We start from the raw sequence: 22539 nt of genomic DNA, 5'->3' as shown, positions 1-22539 counted from the left end.
CTCAAAACCTGCGCCTGAGGATTGGGGGCTATAGCAGATTTTGGAGGTGTGCAGAGGTCTGCAGTGTAGAGAAAAGGAAGGTAAAGTTCCATTGCACAAATTGAAGTCCATTTTACTTATTAATACTTGTACTGATGACGTTGGATTGCTTCTAACTATTTTTACCATATGTCACCTGGGCATTAACATATGGCAGCTAAAAATATAATAAAGATTAAGTAAACAATTTTTCTGTAAGTAAACTCAATGCAAGAGTACAGTAGTGAGCCAGTGACATGAATTGAATCACACCCATTGCTAATATTGGTATTTATCACAAAATTAACCTTTGAAATGGGTGATTTTACAAAAGGCTCTTTTAGATTTGTACATTTTCGTGCAACCCAGAAAGCACAATTTTGACATTTTGGCTTTGTAAACCTGTACATTTTAATTGCTGCATCATAGAAAGGGTGCCACGTTGCTTCACATCTCCTGCCCCTCTCGTCCCAATTTGAACTTTGCTGTTGTTCCTGTATAGTGTTACACCAGTCAAACAGGTGTAACTAGCAGGTAGGTTCCAGTAAAAGATCTGAGTTGCAGTACTAGAAACCAATTAATACAGGAACTGTACCCATTAAATAGGTACAACCAGAAAGTAGTGTTCTTGTCCTTTTATAATGTTTCTGAGGGTTGTGAAGGTCATATGATTTACTCGTGCTTTTTGCAACACAGGGGGAACTGCCTCACCCACACCCTGGATGCCCCATCATATGGGGTAATATATGGCATCATTATGCCTCCAGATGAACTCCCACGTGAAATCTTGAAAACGCAATAGCAGCTCGTGCTCCTTCCGCATGAACGCTTGTCACTAAGACATTATATCATCAAAAAACTCATCCAATTTGACTTACATAAACTTGCCAGTAATCTGGGATTGTACCTGTCTCCAATAAATTAAGTAGAGGTGCATTAGAGAACTGGTAGGTCTTGTGCCAGGGCACATCATTATCATATCTAAAAATCTGTATTGTACAATTTTTGAAAGCAGGATTTAATGTTCCACCATTTTAGTGGTGATGGGGGAATTTCACTTCCTTTCAAAACCCTTCCGTTGACATTTACTTTTCTAAATCTGTTTTTTTTTTTTTTAATTAAGGACCTTTCAGTGATTCCCCTACCTGAGTGATAAAGGTCTAGGAATGGTTTTATCATGTGATCTGCTTGGTGAGGTTGGGAAACAGTGCCAAGTGTGGACTATATGAAGAAGCTATAAAGATAGGACTCATAGACTCTGTTGCCAGCAGCCCACTCCTACTGAGCTGAATTGAACAAGTGTAAATGTGCTCCAGAAACCATGCATTGTTGTCCGCTATGTATCTCTCCCCACCCACCTTGGGTATCAAGCAAAGGTTTATCAAGCCTCTGGTGGGTTTCCATTCATAGCTGTAGGTTGTATTCCAATTAGTGTATCACATTGTGTGTACGCTTGTGCCAGAATGCCAATTCGTCTAGTCCAGTACTTCAGATTTAAAGAGGTTTAAAGACTGTCTCAAGCCAAATCTTTAAAAATATAGTATAAACACTGGCAACTGGGAAGCACTGCCCTGCGAGCACTCCAATTAGAGAACAGCCTTTACCAAAGGTGTCATGGGCTTTGAAGATGCTCAAACCCTGGATGAAAAGGAGAAACTAGCTAAGAGGAAGGCACCTTTGGCAAACGCTTACCATGATCAACTCCCTATGTCCCCACTGTGGAAGGATGTGTGGATCCAGAATTGGCCTCCACAGTCACTTACGGACTCACTGTTAAGACCGTGTTCATGGAAGACAGTCTTACTCGGCTATGAGTGATCACCAAAGAAGAAGACTGCAGATAGGAAGTTTGCCGTGGATCCTGGGCCCAACTTTGTAGAGTCTCAGAGAGGGATGGGGAAAACTGTGGTCCTCCAGATGCTGTGGAACTTGACTCCTGTGAGTCTGAGCCAGCACGGACAATTCTTAGGGATGGTGGAAGTTGTAATGTAGCAACAGCTGGCAGATGACAGGTTCTCTATGCCAGATCTAAGCAAATCTTCCCAGATTTGGTCTCAGAGAATCTCAGTAGGAAAAGTTTATAATAGAAAGCGTGTGCTCTCTGACACATCAATTTTAACACGTCATACAGGTATTAAATTGAGAAGGTGCAAAATGCGACTTTATTTGAAACACGGAATTAAAAATGCATTAAAACTCACCCGCCTTTCTCTTACTGAGCGTTTACCTACCCATGTTTATCAGAGGTTGTAAACCTCATTGTAAACTTCCTCATTGCTTTGGTACGAAGCAGGTGATAATCCTTTTGCTTGCTGAATGCTCAGGAGGAGGATATACTACTGGGAGTCCAGAAGGAATTGGATTTTAATTTGGAGGCGCACCAGATCATTAAAATGGCTCCTGTGCCCTTTAACACATTTATTAAATTGTTACTGAACTATATCACATAGTGTTAGAGCTTGTGATCAGTACATTTCAGAAGTTACATGGAGGTTTCTCTTTCCTCTTCATGCGTAGGCTTACAAATATAGACCAGCCACATTGCTTCAGCAAACACATTATTTCCTTAATGTGTATGTTTGTTGATAAATAGTTATGCAGGAATGAAGAGGTTTGCAGAAGTGAATTGGCAGGCAGGATGAATTTGACCCCTTCCCTACCCACTGATTATCTTAATGCAATACCTCTCACACTTTTCCCCTAGTTGGGCCTATGTCTGGTCTCTGAACATGCTGTACCACTGAACTACAACCCTCACCCTGGTTGGACTAAATACTCGTGCTTACTGGTCTTTCCCTTGCAATGAACCTCTCTGAATTATGGGAAACTGTATTTCCCCTGGAATGTGTGATTTTTCCCTGTGTCTTCTATTTATTCTACTTCCCACCTGGATTACAGGGGACAATATCTAAATTTGCATGGGGTGGTGGTGGAATATAGAAGGAAAAATATACTTTTTCTAGGCATCATAAGGAAACAGCTGTAGAACTGCCCCCTCACTGTTTTTGTCCCAGTGGAGTTTGGCGATGAAATGATTAATTTTGCAAAAGACAGCTCCACCCTGTCCAGCCAAGGTTAATAGAGATTAAGTGCCCTGGAAGTTTAAGTTAATTGTGACGTGTTCTTCTGGTTTCAATGGGACCTTGGCTTTATCTGAATTGTAGTCAGGAAGTTTCTGGGCCGTGCATGACGAAAGAGTGGTGGGATGAGATAAGGTACGTCAGACAAAGCATATTTCTTTACGGGTAAACTACATTGAAATAAATTGGACTCACTTCAGAGTAAAGCTAGTTGCAGCTTTTAAGTCCTTCTGGTCCAAGGAACTTAAACTGCAAAAAGATCCCATTCCATGGGTTTTAAGTATTCCTTAGCTATGACTGGCTTTTGCTGGACTTGTGCCCCATATCTATCAGGAGCATTTTGAAGCTGACATCTTCAAAAAGAAAAAGGTGCCAAATTTAAAGCGCGTCATTTTTTTAATGATGCGCTCGGAGTGTGATCCCCATTTTCCTCTGGTCTGTCCTCTCAAACTCAAACTGGCAATGGGAAAGAGTCTTCTTTTGCCTGGTGCAGCAAACTCAATTGCTGGCCTCAATTCAAGTTTAGACTCTAGCCTGAACGAAAATGGGTAAACCTTTGTGTGAAAAGAAAAGAAAAACAAAGTGTAGCTAACACACAACCCCTTGTCTTTTCTAGGTGTTCGTTATCAAGGACTGGTTTTCGCTTCATCTGAACAGCCATGGCAGAAGGTGGATTTGATCCCTGCGAGTGTATCTGCTCCCATGAACATGCCATGAGGAGGCTGATCAATCTGGTGAGAGACATTTGCCTTTACGTTCCTTTCTTTCAAAACAAATTTCAGCCAATTGCATAGCTACTGCTGAATAGCCTTCTTGAGCGCTTGCTCGTGTAGTCTTTCAAAGTGCATGCCAGTCTCATAATTTTTTCTTAGCGCATTCTTTCCACAAGTCCTTCAAGGGGCTACATCTATTATCCATAGGATGGACAGGTAAGATACACTGTTAGATGATAGGGAAACCTTCCAGCTGAGCATTGTCGATTTCACTTGTGCTGTCAAAAACAAGGGTGAGTCCTTGGGAGTGGGTTCTCCCTGCCCTCTCCTCCTTCCCTCTCAATATTTTGGGGAGATGTGCACTCTGGCACAGATGAGCGGCACAGTCTTGGAAACTAGTCGAGATAAAATTCATGGAAACAAAGCGCTGTCTAAGGGTAGGGGGAAAGTAGATTGGCTGGAGGTTTGCTTCTTAGATTTATTTAAAGGGCTATACAAGTACTTCTGCAATTGAATGGTGTCATGGGAGACTATCCAACGTGTGTATAAAAGAGAAGAACTGGGAAAATAAAGGAATGATCCAGCCATATTTAAATACTCCTTTGTTTCAGTGGGAGATCGTTAAAACAAGATTGAAAAGTACCATAACATTGACAGGCTTGTACCTAAGTTTAAAAAGGACTTTATTTTTTTTACCCCGCGGGAGGGAAAATACAGCATTTTACTTGGAACCAGGCTGGGGATCCACTTGACTGTTGGGAAAATGCAGCTTCTGGGTGTGTTACAATCACTTCTAGGAATTTATTCCTCAGGAGCCTTTTTGAACAGTGAACATCCTGTTTCAATCCAAGCTGGCCACGATAAGAACCTTTGAACGTTTAAGAATTAGGGGCCCTCATTTGCTCGCTTTCCTCGTCCTGACTCACCACTTTTTCCTTTTGTGTCGTGTCTTCTTACATTGCAGTCCTGAGGGCATTCAAAAACTGTACTCAGAACTTTTCCGTAATGCTTTGAATAAACAAATGCAATAAACAAGATCTCGGCAACCCGAGGATCCTACTAATTCAAGCTCCATTAACCTATGGGGGGTAGGAATCACAAAACCAATCTACTGTGGCTGGTAGTTTCCCTTTGCCATGAGTAACGGATGGTTGCAGTAACAGGCAGTCATTGAAGAGAAGGAACGGTTCTGTCCAGCAGAGAGGACAGATAAAAATTAGGATTAGCATGTTGACTTAGAGGAGTGATAAGGAGACAAGAAATGTGCATCTGTGCCTAGCTAAAAGAAAGGTAGGGAACAAGAAGAAAAAATGGAGGCTACGGGGCCTAGTGGTGTGGTCTGGGAGAGGTAGGATGAGCATATATGTGTGAGGTTTTAATTTTATTTAGAGGTGATTTAGGGGAAATTTAGTTGTGAATAGTGTTAGGTTCCAATGAGTAGCTTTGTGTTTTGAGGCTCATATATCCCAGCCATGTGTTCTGCTAAGTTTCTGGAGGGCCAAGGTCTTTTGCCTCTTAGCCTCTTATCAGTTTTCCTTCTGTGAAATGGATGCTTTCTTGCAGTAGTAACTACAGTCTTTCTCCACGTCCCCACAGCGGCCATTTTGTGAATTGCTGTGTCCAAAACGGGCCAGCCGTTTTGCAGCAGTGCCCACATTGCAACTGCGGCCACAGACCCCAAAATGTTGGAGGCCTGATATATATAACAGTTGTCATCGGCAACTTCGTCAAAGTCAGTTGAGACTATATCAGATAAAATAGGTTCAGGATGGAGTCATGGGGGTATTAATGCAAATGAATCCAGTGAGAGGTGTGTGTGTGTGTGAATTCTAGAAACACAAAATCCTTAACATACTGTGTCTTGTGTCAAATGTGAGGGAGGGACATTTTTGAAAGGATTACTGTATATGAATTTTGTTTTAAACTGCCGAGGAGGGAAATGAAACTGGCACACAGTCTGTTAAGGGGAGATCATATCTCAAGTTCTACGAGGTCTAAATACTTGCTTTTTGAAAAATGGAAGCTGGAAATTAGGTTCACCAGGGGGCAACTATCTCTTGTGGATGCCCATTTCCTATAACCTTATCTCCAGAATGTGTATAATAAAGGCAAGGCTATCTCTAGGGATCTTATTAATACTACTATATATTTTTCCATTATTTTTCTATCTTGCCTACGTCAACATTGCCCTCTTTTGGTAGGGAAGTAACACTGCAAGGTGTGTGTTTATAGGCCCCTTTTAGAATGGTGGTGCAAGTAAAAAACACAGTAAGTTATGCTCACATGGTTTCTATTTTTACCTGGTAAGTATGGTAGTATGTCACATAATACAAACCACTGGACACATTCTGCTTGGAGCTCACCTGCAATCAAGCCCCATTGAAATTAATGAAACATGTGATTCCTTCAAATCAAATTTCAAAATGTGTTAGGTACAGTTTATCCTTATCTATGTCTGCAAAATGTCTGCAGTCTTGTGCAGAGCTCTCCCTCATTGGAACAACTCATGTTCTGCAAAGCTTATTGAAAGAGCTTGCTAGATCAAAGTCAAAGCAGAAGCGATTAGAGAGTTTTCCATTTGCCAATAAATAAAGCTGAACCTATTGATACGTTCTCTCTCTGCTTGTAAAGTGTGTGTTTTTGGTTGATGCTAAAATAGGAGAAAGGACAGGTGTGAGAAAGCTTCAATACAGTCGGGAAAATCCTGTGTGTGTGAAATCTCTAATTCCCCTATCCCTCCAGTGCAGAAGGGATCAAGGGCTGGCCACTGTAAAAAGATGGAAGTGAAGCAAATTGCATAGGTGAACACTCATCTGATAGCACTGGAAGAAAAAAGGAGGAGGGACTTGTGCTTAGGAAATGCCCCTTGGAGAATCACCATCAAAATTTAAAGGATGGGGTTGGGGTTGACCTATGGCATGCGTTCTTGGGTTTCTTGGTCCACCCACCACCCCATAATCCTTTCAGTTGCGTGGGATGCTTGCAGGGTAAATGAATGCACATCAGATTGTTCGTCTTGAGTGTTGTTGTAGTGTGGCCAAATTACATTGCTACATTAAACATGCTTTTAAAAAAGCACGCCTAAGCTTGCCGCTTCTGTTGTGAAGGAAGCATAGTCACATGGGACCCTTAGCTATTTCCCTGCCAAAAATCCACCCCACAGCTGCTCCTTGTACACAGATGTGACGTTTTTCTGCGAACGGTACCTTTAAGGACAAATAGCAGCTGATGGGAAGGGAAGGGCGGGTTTTGGCAGGGAAACTGGTACAGTGGCCTAATCTGGATCAAGACCCTGTCTAGCTGTTTTTCTTTGGAAATTAAAGCCACCAGTGCTCAGCATGGTGTTTTAAAAAATATGCTTAATATAACATAGTTTGTCCTCAAGTGAGCATTCCATTGAAAATGATGTAGTGTGGTGAGACCTCATTTGCTCTGAGATGCTCATTTGGACATCTATCCGGTTTAGGTCTGCTCTTTCTGATCCAGTAGAACAGGCTTCCTCAAACTTGGCCCTCCAGATGTTTTGAGACTACAATTCCCATCATTCCTGACCACTGGTCTTGCTAGCTAGGGATCATGGGAGTTGTAGGCCAAAAACATCTGGAGGGCCGAGTTTGAGGACGCCTGCAGTAGAAGGTTGCGTCTGGCTAGAGATTTGGAATTGGTCCGCACTTCATTCTTTTTAGTAGCAGCTCCTCCATATTGTACAGCCAACTGCTTTGGTTTCAAAAGCCAACTGTGATGCAGTGTATTGGGAGGGGCTACTTAAAAAAAAAAAGGAACATCTTTTTCCGACCAATGAATATCACCAAATTTCTAGCACTTATTGAAAAGCTGAAAAATAAAGAATTTTGATATACAAGTAAATTTTTGAAAGTAAAACCCATGTAGTTAACAATACAGTGGTACCTTGGGTTAAGAACTTAATTCGTTCTGGAGGTCCGTTCTTAACCTGAAGTACCACTTTAGCTAATGGGGCCTCCCACTGCCTCTGCGCCGCTGCTGTGCGATTTCTGTTCTCATCCTGAAGCAAAGTTCTTAATCCAAGGTACTATTTCTGGGTTAGCAGAGTCTGTAACCTGAAGCGTCTGTAACCTGAAGCGTCTGTAACCCGAAGTACCACTGTAGTTAACTTCCAAGACTTTGCACTCGACTCTCCAACGTTCATTTGATTTCAGAAATTCTGAAGACTCACCCACAAATCCTAGAACGGATGAAGTCTCTTTTTCCTCTAAGCAAGTTTCTGTTCTCTTCATTTCAGTTACGGCAATCCCAATCCTACTGCACAGACACGGAATGCCTTCAGGAACGTGAGTAATAGGGAAATCTTGCATGTATATTTTTAAACGCTTTTGTATATTGCTTTCTAGCACAAAGCAACTCAACAGCTGTTTTTATATATATCAACAGAAATATATCCAAAATTAATAATAATACAATTTAAACACCAATAAAACAACAGCCACAAGCATTACAAAATACATGAAGATAGTTGGACAGAATAAGTCTAAGCATGCCATCTTCATCATGCGGCAAAACCCCATGTAGATCAGAAAGCTTTCTGTGAGTCTAAGCTGGGGGTGGGGCATCAATACAAAGGAGGCCATACTCTGGTTCCCCATATAACAAGCTACTCTCATCAATGGAAATGGCAAGTGGGAGTGACCCTCCTGCTAATTTCAGGGCTAAAATAATTAGGGTTAAGGAATAGATGCAAAGGAAAAGATTATGTCTGAGGGCTAAATGTGCATTAGACTGAGTTTCATATTTCACCTTTTCACCTTTTTCTTTTCTTTTCACAAAATACCACTGCGATTGTTGCACTCTAAAGTGGGAGAACTTCACAGAAGCAGGGAGATACTTCTTAGGTTTTCTCTCTGGTCCCCCTCCCATTTAAAATGTTCCCATCTGCTTTCTTGCTGCAATTTGGGAGGGGGTGATTTTTTTAAATAAACGGAATAACCACTGGATATGAAAGGATTCAGAAGCCCTTTCTCCCTGCTTAGGACTTCTGCTTTAGATTGTTATCTCTGCAACTGTATTTTACTTTATTTAGTTCACAACTTTCTATATACCTTAGTTGTAATAAAACTTAAAAGTGGTTTGTTTTCTAAAATAGAAAATTTGGGGGGTGGGATGGGACAGTACATGGCTGAGGGCTAGGGGTGGGTGTTGCTCTGTGAAAAGTATCATCAGATTAGGATATCAAAACAGCATTTTAAGAAATTTCAGGGGCATGCGTTTTGATCCAAACAGAAAAAGGCCTAGATAATTCAGAAAGAATCATGCCATTGTATACCTTGTAGTAGTGGTAATTTGAACCAAAGGAAGGTTTTTTTCTTAGTTGGAAGTTGATCTTCCAGTTTTGGAATGCATAACCGTTCCAGCCAGGTACTAGTGTACACTGATAAAGACCCACGTTCATGATTCATCATGCCAGATTACACACTACAGTCTTATTTTCCAACCTTCCTACTCTCTTGAAAAAAAGGGGGAGGGGGTTGGCAGCGTTTGGATGTTTAAGAGTGATATAAAAACACAGTGAGAATTAGCTGTGAGTAAGAACATGTTTGGAATTTTTACATAAAGTGTTTTTGGGGCCAGTAAGAGGCTATGAGTATCCAGACCTGGAGAGTTAACTGCATGACTAGCTGTCTAAATGCTGGAACCTCAAGTGCAGCACTAAGGAATACACTGCTTTGCATAGCAGGCAAGGCAAGGCAGAAGGCCCGGCTGCTAATATTTGCACCAAGCTTAGCCAACCCAGAAGTTTCATGCTGCTTGCCAGCCAACTGCAAGGGCAGATGTTGTACGCCTATGGTATCTTTGACGTCTGGGGGCGATAGCTGTCAACCTTCCCTTTTTTTTGCGGGAAATTCGCTTATTCCAGCGCCATTTCCCACTGCTATCCCGGATTGTTAGATATCCCATAGACTGTCCCTGGGACAGGTGAGGCTGCTGATCCCTTATTTTCGAGGCTCCCCGGGACAGGTGAGGCTGCTGATCCCTTATTTTTGATGCTGCTGATCCCTTATTTTCAAATCTGAAAGTTGACAGCTATGCTGGGGGCCTGTAGTCAACAGGGAATGGCTCACTAGACTACATTTTGATTTGCTCCCTTAGATTCTCAGTTTCATCTCCAGATTCACTGTCACTAGCTTTCTTCTGTATTTATTTTGTGCCCTTCCCCCAGCCTTCTCTTAAACCGGAAATGAGGAACTCCAGATGTTGTCGGACTCCAATTCCCATCATTCCTGATTGGCCAAGCTGTCTCAACTTACGAGAATCAGAGTCTTACAGCATCTGGAAGATCGTAGGTTCGCTAAGCAGAGCTCTGGAGAGTGTAGATCCTGACACACAAATGACTTTGGGAACTTTATATCCTGAATTTCTGTCTTATACGAAACCCTCGAGGTGGCTTGCATATAGAATTTATGGATTCTGGCACACACAATTCATTTAGGAACTTCACACACACCCGATTTCTGTTCGGGCTTACATATTAGAGTTAAAGGGGGGGAACCAGGGAAACATACTCAAAACAGTTTAAAAGAAGATGGGAACAGCGGATAAAAAATTGCAGACACTTCCCACACACCCCCAATATCAACTGAAAAGACCAAATGCCTAGTGGAATAATAAGCTTATTTCTAGATTTGAGGTGAGGGGGCTTAGCTCGAATTGGCAGGGAATTATGACATCTGCTGTGTTGTTTTCCCTTAGTCACATCTGCTGATAGGAATGAAGAGCTGGAGGAGTGCAGCAAGTGGTTTGGGAGCCTATGATTATTTTGCTTCCTGTCTGAGACCCAGCTTATACAAACAAACCCTTTTGGCCAATGAGTAAAGGCTGGAACTTTGGGTGGGGTTTGGTTTGGGAAGCAGGAGGGCAGGGGCTCTGCTGAAGTCAGCCTGACGTCTGTTCCATTGCTGCAGATGAATGAATCATTATGAAAACGATGACTTGAGAGGGGAACTCCCTGAATTTTGCACATTTGGAGTCTTTCTGTGGAAGTGTGAAACTCTTGGGTTTGGTCTTTGCATCCAGACAAAGTGAAACAGCACTCATTTGCTTTGAGATAATATAGGCTAGCAGTGCTTCCTGAACTTAAAAAATGGTAGTTTTGCAAGTAAAATTGGTGTTTAATGACACTGTTATGCCCATAAAGATTGGGAAAAGACCTTGCCAAAGCAGAAACTTGGCACAGAGACAGAGTAGCCCTTCTGGGGGCAGCTAATTCTGTTGTTGTCTCTGTCAGCTTTGATTGGCTCAAACACCGGCTCCCTCGGCCTGAAAATGAGATGAGTGTTGCAACCCCATAGTCACCTTTGACTGGACTTAACCATCCAGGGGTATTTTACCTTACCTTTTGGGCACTGACCACTCTCAAACTAGCTTAGCTTAACAAGGTGGTGGTCTTCTGTGTCTTCAGACCATACTTTTATTCTGTCTTATCCCCAAGGTGTGTTGCTTCTCCCTTTGCAACACAGTGGAGAGCAACCTGGGGCCCAAGTGCAACGTGTAATCCCCTCCCCCCAGCTAATTTTGTGTGCCCTTCAACATTTACTGTATCTTCTCAATTTCTCCATTCTATCAGTTTCTTCCTTCTTCTTTGTTTCCTCCTTCCTTCTCTTAGCTTTCAAAATTGTGCTTTCCCTCTTTCTATATAGTTTCAGAAAGGGCAGAATTTTATTTGATGAAAATGAATTGGGTGTGTACGTATATAGCTCACTAAAGTCAGAATGGAATTGCTGTCCAGAAAATAACCCCATCAAACCTAGCTCAGGGCTTACATCTGAGTAGACCTGCATAGGATTTCTAATCTGAGCTAGCCATGACGAAAACTGAAGAAGGGCAGTCTTTGTTCTGGATTATTTAATACATAAAACTTTGTTCCTGCCCCTCATCAGCCCTCCTCTGTCCAGCATTGACATGTGTCCCACATGAGACTACCCCTGAGGGAATCCGACCCTCTCAGCAGGGGTCAGCAAACTTTTTCAGCAGGGGGCTGGTCCACTGTCCCTCAGACCTTGTGGGGGGCCAGACTATATTTTGGAAAACATAATAATGAATTGCTATGCCCCACAAATAACCCAGAGATGCATTTTAAATAAAAGGACACATTCTACTCATGTAAAAACACGCTGATTCCTGGACCGTCTGCGGGCCGGATTTAGAAGGTGATTGGGCCGGATCTGGCCCCCGGGCCTTAGTTTGCAGCATAAAGATTTCCCAACCTTGCTTTGCAGAACAAGGATAGAGCCCTTCCTCTCTGCCCCATTGGCAAAACCTCTGCATAAGATTGTGGTTATCGTCCTGATGTGAGCCGGGAACAAATAGTCCCCAGTCCAAATATCAGTTTAGCCGTGAACTTATTAGATGGCCTTCAGCAAGCTTCTAGCTCAGAGTTCTCATTTGCTGCATGAACAATATCCTGTCCTCTTTCAGCCGTACTTTGAAGGCTGTTGTAAAGATAATTTACGAAAATGTTTAAGCACACCACAAACGTTTCAAACTTTTCCTATACCTTGGCAATTCTTACAATATGCTATATGATTATTAAATACTAACTGCTTTCTCTTTAGTTTGATTACATTTTTAAATATGTATTCTTGCAATACGTTGAGGAAAGGAGTGGGCAGTCAGAGGCTCAGTGTATATTGAACAGAGCTGTGTCACAGGAGGAGGAAGAAACCTTTCTCCTGAGGTTTTAAAAATCTATCATTTTAATTGCTTCCAACTCTGAGCTTATTTCCTGCTAGGCCTTCCCTCTCTGCCCCAGCCCCAAGGACACTACTAATAACCTTTGCCCAAGGAAGCTGAAGGTCTCTTTCGCAGTTTGACGTTGAGAGGGCTGTCATACAGGAGATGCCTTTGGCGGAAATGCAGATAACTGATGAGCCCTGGAAATAGGAGCTTCCAAGTGTTGCCTTGAAGAGAACAACTTCTTAAAGAGGTGGTCAGCTTATCTGTAAGATATTTGATGGATTTAAAACTCCACAGCAGCCCAGCTTTTTGTCTCTCAAAGGCCCGGTCATATCAGTTGCTGCCAAAATGATGAGTGAAATGAGGCCTCCAGAAGTTTAGGGGGATATTGTTTTGTGGGCTACAGAAGAAAAGCAGGGTGCTTATCAGCTTTCCTCTCTGAGAACTGTGACTACATGATACTGCTGCCTTCAATGTTCTTTGGCTTCTTATGGCAGCAATCTTCTGGCACGAAGCTCTGAGCCGAATTAGTTTTCTGTACTGCTGCAAGATTAACAGAGCAAGCCAAACTGTTTCTCCAGCCAGACTGTGGGAGGTTTGGACAGAGTGGAGGCATCCCTCTGCTCAGTAATCATGGCTGAGCAACCCTCCCATTTTTATATTATTTTTATTGATTCATTAAATTTGTATAGCACCCTTCGTCCGAAGATCTCAGGGCAGTTCACAGCGTAAAATCACAAAATACATAATAAAAACAAGAACAAACCAAACCAATAACCACCCCTTTGTGAACACATTTAAAAGGATATAGGATGTTCATCAGCCAAAGGCCTGGTTGAAGAGGAATGTTTTTGCCTGGCGCCTAAAGGTGTATAATGAAGGTGCCAGGTGAGTCTCCCTGGGGAGAGCATTCCACAAATGGGGAGCCACTGCAGAAAAGGCCTGTTCTTGTGTTGCCACCCTCCAGACTTGCCTTTGAAGCAGCACATGAATAAGAGCCTCAGGTGATCATCGCAGGGTCTGGGTAGGTTCATATGGGGAGAGGTGGCTCTGGAAGTATCGCGGTCCTGAGCTGTTTAGGGCTTTATAGCTCAAAACCAGTAGTTTGAATTGGGCCATAATTGACAGCCAGTGCCATTGGGCCAGGATTGGTGTAATATGCTCAAACTGTCTGGTCCTGGTGAGCAACCTGGCTGCCCATTTCTGCACTAGCAAGTTTCTGAACCAGCTTCAGAGGCAGCCCTATGTATAATGCTTTGCAGTAATCAAACCTACAGGTTACCAGAGAATAGACGACAGTAGTTAGGCTATCCCTATCCGGAGCTGATGGAAGGCACTTTGCACCACTGAGGCACTGCTGCTGTGGATTTAATCAATTTGGTACTAACTTTATTAAATAATATTAATGTAAACATATTAGACTACAATAGAGCCTCTACTTAGGCCTGTTCCAAGTCGTGACCGTGGCAAACCCGGAAGTAAACACCAGGTTTGCCGTGATTCACACACATGTAGAAGCGGCTGCTGCCGTCTGCACATGCACAGAAGCGGGCTGCCGCCAAATGTGCCTGCGGACAATGGCACTTCTACCAGCGACCTATTTTGCCGTAAGGACGGGCCTCCGGAATGGATTGTGGTTGTGAGTAGAGGTTCCACTGTATTTGTATCTTTGCATAAATGTGTGTGTTCTGCATGTGTGACTATATCCATCAGGAGGAGGATATAGTGTGGAGGCCTCAATAGCTTCAGCCTTTTACCGCCACTACAAAATTTATATTGGTCAGTGGGTAGATGACGGCTTCTTGGTAACCATCAGCAATTATTTGCTCTTTACATTTTCAAAAATTTTGCTAACATTAGGGACCCTGTTGACCAGCAAGTAAAAGACACAGAGGAAAGAAAATAAATATGGAAGTGAGAATGTTGAGATCACCCATCAGTTGGAAAGTTGCTAGATGGCACCATAAACTTTCAGAGATGAGTACAGATGAAATAACTAGCCCTGTGATCAGTTTAAAAGCCATTAAAGATGAAGTGGAAAAGAAGCAGACAGTGTTTAAGAAATAGTCATCTATTTCTTGAGGTTAAGGCTTAACAGTGACTCACAGGGGACCGTGTTTGTTCAGTGACTCAGGAGGTGGAGCTACTTTTCTCTTTCCAAGCCAGTTAGCCCTCCTTCAAGAGTTGAACTTATCTGACAAGCCTGAGATTCTACGTTAACTTGACCCTCTTGTTTCTACCAAAATGCTGTGTAATCCCCATCTGGGTCCCCTTAATTGTAGTTAATCTTAAAAAGTGACTTGAAATTCTTCACTCTGTTTAATTCATGTGTTCTTTTCCTTCCAGTGCCAGGACCCAATCCGTCTGCTGATAATGACATCAGTGTGACAATGATAATGGTGGGCTGGCTGGTTCTGGCACTGGTACTGTTCTTGATGAGACCTGCTAACCTAAGAAGACCTTTTACAGCTGAAAAACCATCCAGCCCACATAATGTGAGTATTCCGACGTTTTTAGTTAACCTCCCTACATAATGTCAAACGATGAGGCAGGGAGAGGGGAATATGTGATGCAGAAGCCTGAGTTTCTCGAAGAAAAACCAAGACACAAATGCAGTTCATATGTGGCTTTTAGCAAATTGTGCTACACTGTGCCAGTAATGCATTTTCCTCATCCATTCGGACGTTGCATTCCTGTTTACAAAACCGTTCGTGTTGCGATCTGGTGCAGTCTTAAATAAAAAGTTCCTTAAAGCAGTGGTTTCAACCAATGGAAATCTGTAATGTTGTTACACACAGCAAATGCTCTCCCCTTTCATCCCGCACAACGCACTAATACTGCACAGACTTCATGCACAACAGATTTATAAAACCTTTTGAACAATTTCCCCAAGTATGTTATACTTCTAGCACTTAATGTGGAAATTCGGTCACCCTTGCGTAGAGGAAGGAAAGGGAACAGAAAGAGGTCTGTGTATATTTTTTTTGTTTTTGTTGTTTGAGAGAGAGAGTATTGAAGATTCCCTGTTGTAGCTGGTATCAGGATCAGGCTGGAACTCGGGACGGTTTTGCATGGAACCGAGCCAGGGATAAGCTGACACTAAGCCTACTAGTCCTCAACGCAGGAGGGTCTGCCCTGCTAACTAGACAATGGCAGATGCCCACTTCCTGGTTCTAATAAATTTTGTGGTCACTCTGGAAGCATCTTCTTGGTCTATCAAAGGGAGTGATATGGGGATCTCTATTCACTGCCAGGCCTGAAGACATCTCTGAATACTTCCAGTTCTAAGTTGCTCACTCAGCTAGAGTTCTATCTGTCCTTGGCACTCTTGGTTCTGCCATTGCATTCCTCAACTCAAAAAGGTGTACGGCGAATCTTGAAATGGACAGCTTCTTCTCTTGTACACATTTCTTTCTACTGTTCTAATCTTTCTTCTCTTTTGTACACATTCCTATTGTTCTAATGGTGGGCCCATAGAACAGGGACGTTTTGGTGGTGGCCTGCTGTTGTGGAATTCAGTCCCATGTGACATGAGGAAAGCTTCATCCCTTGATACTTTTAAATGGGCCGTGAAGACCCATCTTTTTGTCATGGCCTTCAGTGAGTAACTTGCAAGCAGTAGAACTAGTGCTGAGTTCTGGTTATGTATGTGTTTTAAGTTATGCTGGGTTATTTGCGCTAGCTTTCAGTAGTTTTAAGTAGATGCTTTATATTTTATTGCCTATGTTTTAATTTGTATTATGTCATGCCCCTTTACATAGAATGTCTGTCTTGAAAACCAGGCTGCTATATGAAATTAAAATATATAAATCAGTGTTTTCTTGACACACAGGGGCAAGAACCACCAGCTCCACCTGTGGACTAGACCTTACTGGAGGAAGCTCAGCGACTGTAACCTTGCACGACCAAAAGAACGAACGTGACCAGAATACTTCTCTATGTCGCACACAATACTGTTCTGCTCCATACATTTAAAATTGTTTTGCTCCCCCTCCCGTTATATTTGAATAAGTTAACATATGTGGCATTTTTGCTGATGTTCATTGGACTCTAGGCACTATTGCACTTTGCAATAATATCCGAAAGAAAATTAAAGCCTAGTTGTCATTTTTCAAACAAATTGTTCTTTCCCTGCAGTCCACCAATAATGTCTCCGTGATCTATGTACATTTATGGAGTGGAGGGAACTGCACAGAAGTTCCCACTGAATGTGCCATTATCTATAGAGTTGATGTAGAACAGGGGTGGCTAATCTGTGCTCCTCTTAATATTGCTGGACTAAAACTCCCATCATTTCTAATCAGCATGGCCAACGGTCAGCGATGGTGTAAATTATTGTCTGGCAACATCCAACTGGCCACACATTAGCCTCCCCAATTTAGAAAAACCCAAATTGTATCTCATCAATACAACTTTGGATTTACTCTGTGCCTGCGAACCAGAATTGTTTCACAGGGATTATGTCTACTATTTATATCTGTGTTAGTGTTGTCCAAAGTACATCCTTCTCTAAAATAAGGCCAAATTAAATGTATTTATTGGAAGCAAGCAAATAAATTTAGTATTGTATTAAGATAACTAAAGAGTGCATAACTAAATGTTACATTTGAAACTAGGAATATTTACAAATACTATAATAAAAATAGTTACCTGTATACTTCTCTGTAGTGGATATTACAGTCCACAGCTACCTATATCCAGTTATTTTCTGTAAATGTAGGGCTCCAATGTGCACGTGAAGCTGCTCTGGATTGTAAAGGTTTCCCATTCAGTTCAGTGGCAGGGCAGCAGCATGGTGTATGTAGGTAAAAATGATGCATTTGTAAGGATTTCCCCTGTCATTGAAGTTGTTAGAAGCCTTTGAAAGAAGGAAGCAGTCTATGCATATTGGACTGTTTGTGGAACTGTAGATCAGAACACCTCAGTACCTCTTATTCAAATACCGTAGGGAAAACAATGACCAAATACAACAATCTCATTCTATTTTGAAGTCCATAGAACTAGATTTATCCTATGTACTTACTTGCTGCATCACTCCAATCTTCATTATTTATTTTCAGACGTTAACATTTTCATATTCTTAGAAACAGCATGCCAAAGCTGTGCCTCTAAGGCAAGAGTCCAGCTGCCATTTTTTTATGGATGGAATCAGCAAGCAGTAATGTAAAGACACCAAATGTTCACAGAAATAGAACAGATTGCTTGCAAATATTAAACATAGTTTTAAGGACTGCCATTTGGATTTAAAATGTTTTATGCATAATGAATTACATTATTTATGTTTAGCTTTCCCTTAGACAAAAAAGAGTCTTCAGGATCACTTGTGGGCATACCCAAAGACATCTTAAGAGACAACTTAAGTGTTGCTTAAATCCCCAGCAAGAGATATTCTGTATACCACAGAAACTGAAGTGGTAAGTTGAGGTGATAAAATTCTGGACTGTACCACTTGCAATTGCAGATGTGTGGAAGGTGTCGTCGTTCTGAATGCTAAAACCTTTCCTGCTTCAAAGAAACTATCGCATTAGATAAGGCCTCATGAAACCTTTGTGTCTGATGGAATAGTACATCTTGCAGAGATCCCCTTCCTAGGTGCAGAAGCGTTCAAAAGCGTGCACCTCCCACCTGCAGTCTCAAGTGTACATCCCAGAATTCTGCTATCTCAGTATTCAATGTGTAGAACAGCTTTAATGCTGAAAGCATCCTCAAATTTGGCTTCTTTGAACAGACTCTTCAATGAGACGTAATTTATGGTTGCCAGAAATGAAATGTAGGAATTGTAATTTGCATTTTTCTTACGCATTGTCAATTACTTTACTTTATTCTTGGAATAACCAGCGGGAAAATATAAGATGGCTTAGATGATTTGGTATGCATGTACTCGCAATTCCAGTTTAGCTACTGGAAAGGAAAATACATATGCAATAAGTAATTTAAGAACATTATGCTGTTCAGTCCTGTGCATGTTTACTTGGAAGTCCTATTATGTTCAGTGGGGCTTGCATCTGAGTAAGTGTTCCTAAGACTGCAGCTGGGAGTGAAACTCTGCCTGTTTTTCTTTATCAGAGAACAAAAAGAACCCTTTATGTTTTAGATTGGCTATGAAGCTTCTTACTGACAATTTTATAGCAATTTAGCAATATCGCAGCAAAACGGATTGCAATCATTTACAGAATCGTAGAGTTGGAAGGGACCATCATTCTAGTGCAACCCCTAGCAATGCAGCAATAATGGCCTAACTCTACAAACAAAACATTTCTTTGGTCCTATACTAAATTTGGATCAGTGACCCCTAAAATATGGATCTCGAACAAAAATATTTTTGAGAAAGATGCCTTATACTGGATTGGTCTATCTTCCTCGCTGTTGTCTACACTGACTGGCAGTGACACTCCCAGGAGACGTTCCCAGTATAGTGTAGTGGTTAAGAGCAGTGGACTCGCAATCTGGTGAACCGGGTTCGATTCCCCGCTCCTCCACATGCAGCTGCTGGGTGACCTTGGGCTAGTTACACTTCTCTGAAGTCTCTCAGCCTCACTCACCTCACAGAGTGTTTGTTGTGGGGGAGGAAGGGAAAGGAGAATGTTAGGCACTTTGAGACTCCTTCGGGTAGTGATAAAGCGGGATATAAAATCCAAACTCTTCTTCTACTTGGAAATGCCAAGGATTTGTCTAGGACCTTCTTCATGCAAAGCAGATGCTTCAACACTGAGTTATGGCCCTTCCTGACTCCTTTCATCTTGTTATGGGAAAAGCCATGGCAAATTTAAACCAATCTCATTGTGATTTACACTTCTACAGTAGAATAAATGTGCCTTAATAAGGGTCCTAAATTGTACCATGGTAAGTTTTTTTGTTTACGGGGGTGGGGGCGCTACTAGCAATTTTTTTTCAGCCACCCCAGACAACGTATGATGATTAACATTCTTGCTAACTTAGGAGCAAGCAGAACAATCCGTACTGCGCTTTAAGACAGTCTTTTGAGCATCAGAGAAGCTGTTCCAGATTGCTTAACCTGCCGCAAAACAGTGTGTTGCAGAAGATTCAAATAACGTTAAAAAAAATTGTGGTGGTGTTCATTACATTTAGCTTTGTCTATGATGGACCTGTTGCTCTTGGTCTTCATGGATCGGCATGCTATAGTACAGCTAGGCATTGGAGGCTGACTTCCAGACATGTTTGTGCACCCTTGCCAAACCTGGCAAGGAACTCGAGGATTGCCAGAACAGTTTGAAAACCTCTGCTTTAAGATTTCAGATGGAGGGATGGTGGGGAAATAGGGGCTGTCAACCAACATCTAGTCCAGTGTAGTAGGGGAAACGGAAATATTCTGCTGAGAGGCCCAAACTGCATTCTCCCTCCTTTTCCAATACACTTACACTGGTGGTGGTTGAGGAAAGCAAGGTGTCCTTTAGTGCCTCCTTACCAGATTCACTTCTCATGAAGGACCTCATTCTTAGAACTTGATCTTTGTATTAAGGGTTCAGTGATCAGATGGAGAGAGACTGCACAGCCTGCTTGATGGGAAAGAAAAAGCAGGCTTGCGCTTTATGCTTTAGTTTCTAATACTTTTTTAAAAATAAAAAAATGCTTTTAATGCACAAACTAGACACGGCACCAGGCTTTCTCACACTTAAAAAAAAGTTAATAGTAGCCACACAGGGCGGGGGAGTAGGGAAGAGATTTGGATTAGGACCACGGCACTGAGGACAGGATCACCCTCTTTTCTAATGCTGTTTCCTAATTAAAGCCACCGCCACCTGCTAAACAGCATCAGGGAGGGAATTTTAATTGTAAGACTACCATGGGAGAAGAGGGCTATACCCCCATATATTCTACACTGCGGCCCTGATTAAATCCCATCCTACAGCTCCTATTAACCTGCTTCAAAACAAAGGGAAATCCTGATCACATAAATCTTCATTGACCCTAGATTCACATGTGCTTATAGAATATCAGCAGTTCACTTAGCCTTAATTTTCTGATGCAGACGTGAGTAATAATGTGACTTGTGTTTTTATAGTTTAGATTGGGAGGCTTTAAAATTGTTTGAATCATGCCAGACAAAAATCGTATCTGTGCCATTTGGGAATTTGCAGTTTTTTAACTAAGGTTTTTGCTTGTACTATGCACTTTTTAAAATGATCTAAATAAATAGTAACCATTAGTTACCCTCTGTGAATGTGTGGATTTTATACATGATCAGTTTGGGAGAGAAGTAACAATTTATCTAGTTGACGCTTTTAACTTGGGTTTTGTTTTGTTTTTTTACAGCTCCCACCTCCGTTCTTTTTCTCTTGGCTGCCCCATTTACATTTTTATGTTGCCATGATTTTTAGTTTTGGACCAAAGATCACAATTTGAAAAAGAACTGTTAAAAAATAAGGATGAACATCAGTCTAAAAATGTATCATTTCTTGTTAGAATGGGAAACAAAAGACAAGCTAGTTAAAGCATCCAGTGACACACTGGGCAATAATGTAGATACAGGACACAATATAGAACTGGACCTCTGGTAGAAACTTTGGAAAAGTGATATGAAATTTACTGTGTGTTATTCTCTGAAAGAGAACTACAGTGGTACCTTAGTTCCCGAATTTAATCCATTCCGGAAGTCTGTTCCGACTCCTGAAATGGTTCAAAAACCAAGGTGCGACTTCCGATTGGCTGTAGGAGCTTCCTGTACTCAATCAGAACCCGCGTCAGACGTTTGGATTCAGAAAAACATTTGCAAACCAGAACACTCACTTCCAGGTTTGCGGCATTCGGGAGCCAAACCATTCAACTACCAAGGTGCCACTGTATTTGAAAAGGATTCCTAGATGGTATTTAACTCTCAGTAGGTTGGCTAAAATGTATAACATAGAATCAGATACGTGTTGGAAATGTAAAGAAATGGGAGGTACCTTTTTTCATACGTGGTGGACATGCAGAAAGGTAAAAGAATATTGGGAAATTATTTATGATGAGCTGAAAAAAGTTTAAATTTACCTTCCCCAAAAACCCAGTCCTTCTTGTTGGGAATAACCCAAGTAGAAATTCCCAGGTGCCAGTAGTTTATTTATGTATGCAACAACAAAAGCCCGTTTTGTTGGCCCAAAAAGAGGATTGGCAACTTAAAGATGTTAGAATATGCAGAACTTGCACATTTAACCCACAGATTAAGAGAGCAAGAAGAACATATACTCAAAGAAGAGTGGAAAATATTTATTGAATATATGGAAAATAATTGTACACAGCTGAAAACGCTGGCAGCATTAAAATAAATCCAACAGAGTAAATAGTAACTGATTGATGTAAAAGTTTGAAAATTGATTTGAACGGCCTCGGTCCAGTATATCTGAAGGAGCGTCTCCTCCCCCATCGTTCTGCCCGGACACTGAGGTCTAGCTCCGAGGGCCTTCTGGCGGTTCCCTCACTGCAAGAGGCCAAGTTACAGGGAACCAGGCAGAGGGCCTTCTCGGTAGTGGCGCCCGCCCTGTGGAACGCCCTCCCATCAGATGTCAAAGCGATAAACAACTACCTGACATTCAGAAGACATCTGAAGGCAGCCCTGTTCAGGGAAGTTTTTAATATGTGACATTTTAGTGTATTTTTCATCTTTGTTGGAAGCCGCCCAGAGTGGCTGGGGAAACCCAGCCAGATGGGCGGGCTACAAATAATAATAAATAATAATAATAATAATAATAATAATAATAATAATTATTATTATTATTATTATTATTATTATTATAGTAAAATATACAGGAAACCACGAACCATGGAAGGAGAAGCAAAGTCACTGGATGTTTCAAAGTTTGTAAAATGTTTAATTGGTTATGTAGCAAAATGAAAACTCAATATATATAATAAACAGGTTTATAAATAAAGTTAAGACACACACATCCCATCCCACAAATGTATGCCTCCTCAAGTTAGGCGTGAACTCTCCATTACATTTGTATATTTCCAATATTTTTAATTTTTTTGCTACTATAAAATTAAAGTCTCTGATGATCCTTTAATCTTCCCGCCAGCATCGC

The 22539-nt window shown here is 41.6% G+C and overlaps 1 protein-coding gene and 1 long non-coding RNA gene across 7 annotated transcripts in view; one reads left to right on the top strand and one right to left on the bottom strand.

The window, feature by feature from the left end:
- SMIM14 (small integral membrane protein 14) overlaps positions 1-20688 on the top strand; it is a 35394-nt gene extending 14706 nt beyond the window's left edge. For 4 of the 6 annotated variants that reach the window (XM_083630892.1, XM_083630891.1, XM_083630893.1 and 1 more), the window contains 5 exons: positions 1-80; positions 3715-3832; positions 8073-8121; positions 14864-15012; positions 16350-20688. In XM_083630892.1, coding sequence (XP_083487018.1) covers positions 3758-3832; positions 8073-8121; positions 14864-15012; positions 16350-16382 — 306 coding nt within the window. In that variant the 5' untranslated portion in view covers positions 1-80; positions 3715-3757 and the 3' untranslated portion in view covers positions 16383-20688. Of the gene's footprint in view, positions 81-1748; positions 1957-3714; positions 3833-8072; positions 8122-14863; positions 15013-16349 lie in introns of those variants that run through there. The other 2 variants (XM_083630895.1, XM_083630894.1) reach the window with 2 other exon arrangements.
- On the bottom strand, positions 16634-22364 carry LOC310770351. The gene is made up of 2 exons (XR_014552100.1): positions 22263-22364; positions 16634-21857 (listed from the first exon to the last, which is right to left on the bottom strand). It is a non-coding gene; the product is annotated as an uncharacterized lncRNA (long non-coding RNA).
- Between the last annotated feature and the right edge of the window lie 175 nt (positions 22365-22539).

The sequence above is a fragment of the Podarcis filfolensis genome, assembly GCF_964270895.1.
Source record: "Podarcis filfolensis genome assembly, chromosome: 9".
Lineage (NCBI taxonomy): Eukaryota > Metazoa > Chordata > Lepidosauria > Squamata > Lacertidae > Podarcis > Podarcis filfolensis.
Note: the sequence above shows the minus strand (reverse complement) of the source record. Positions and strands in the feature narration are given on the sequence as shown.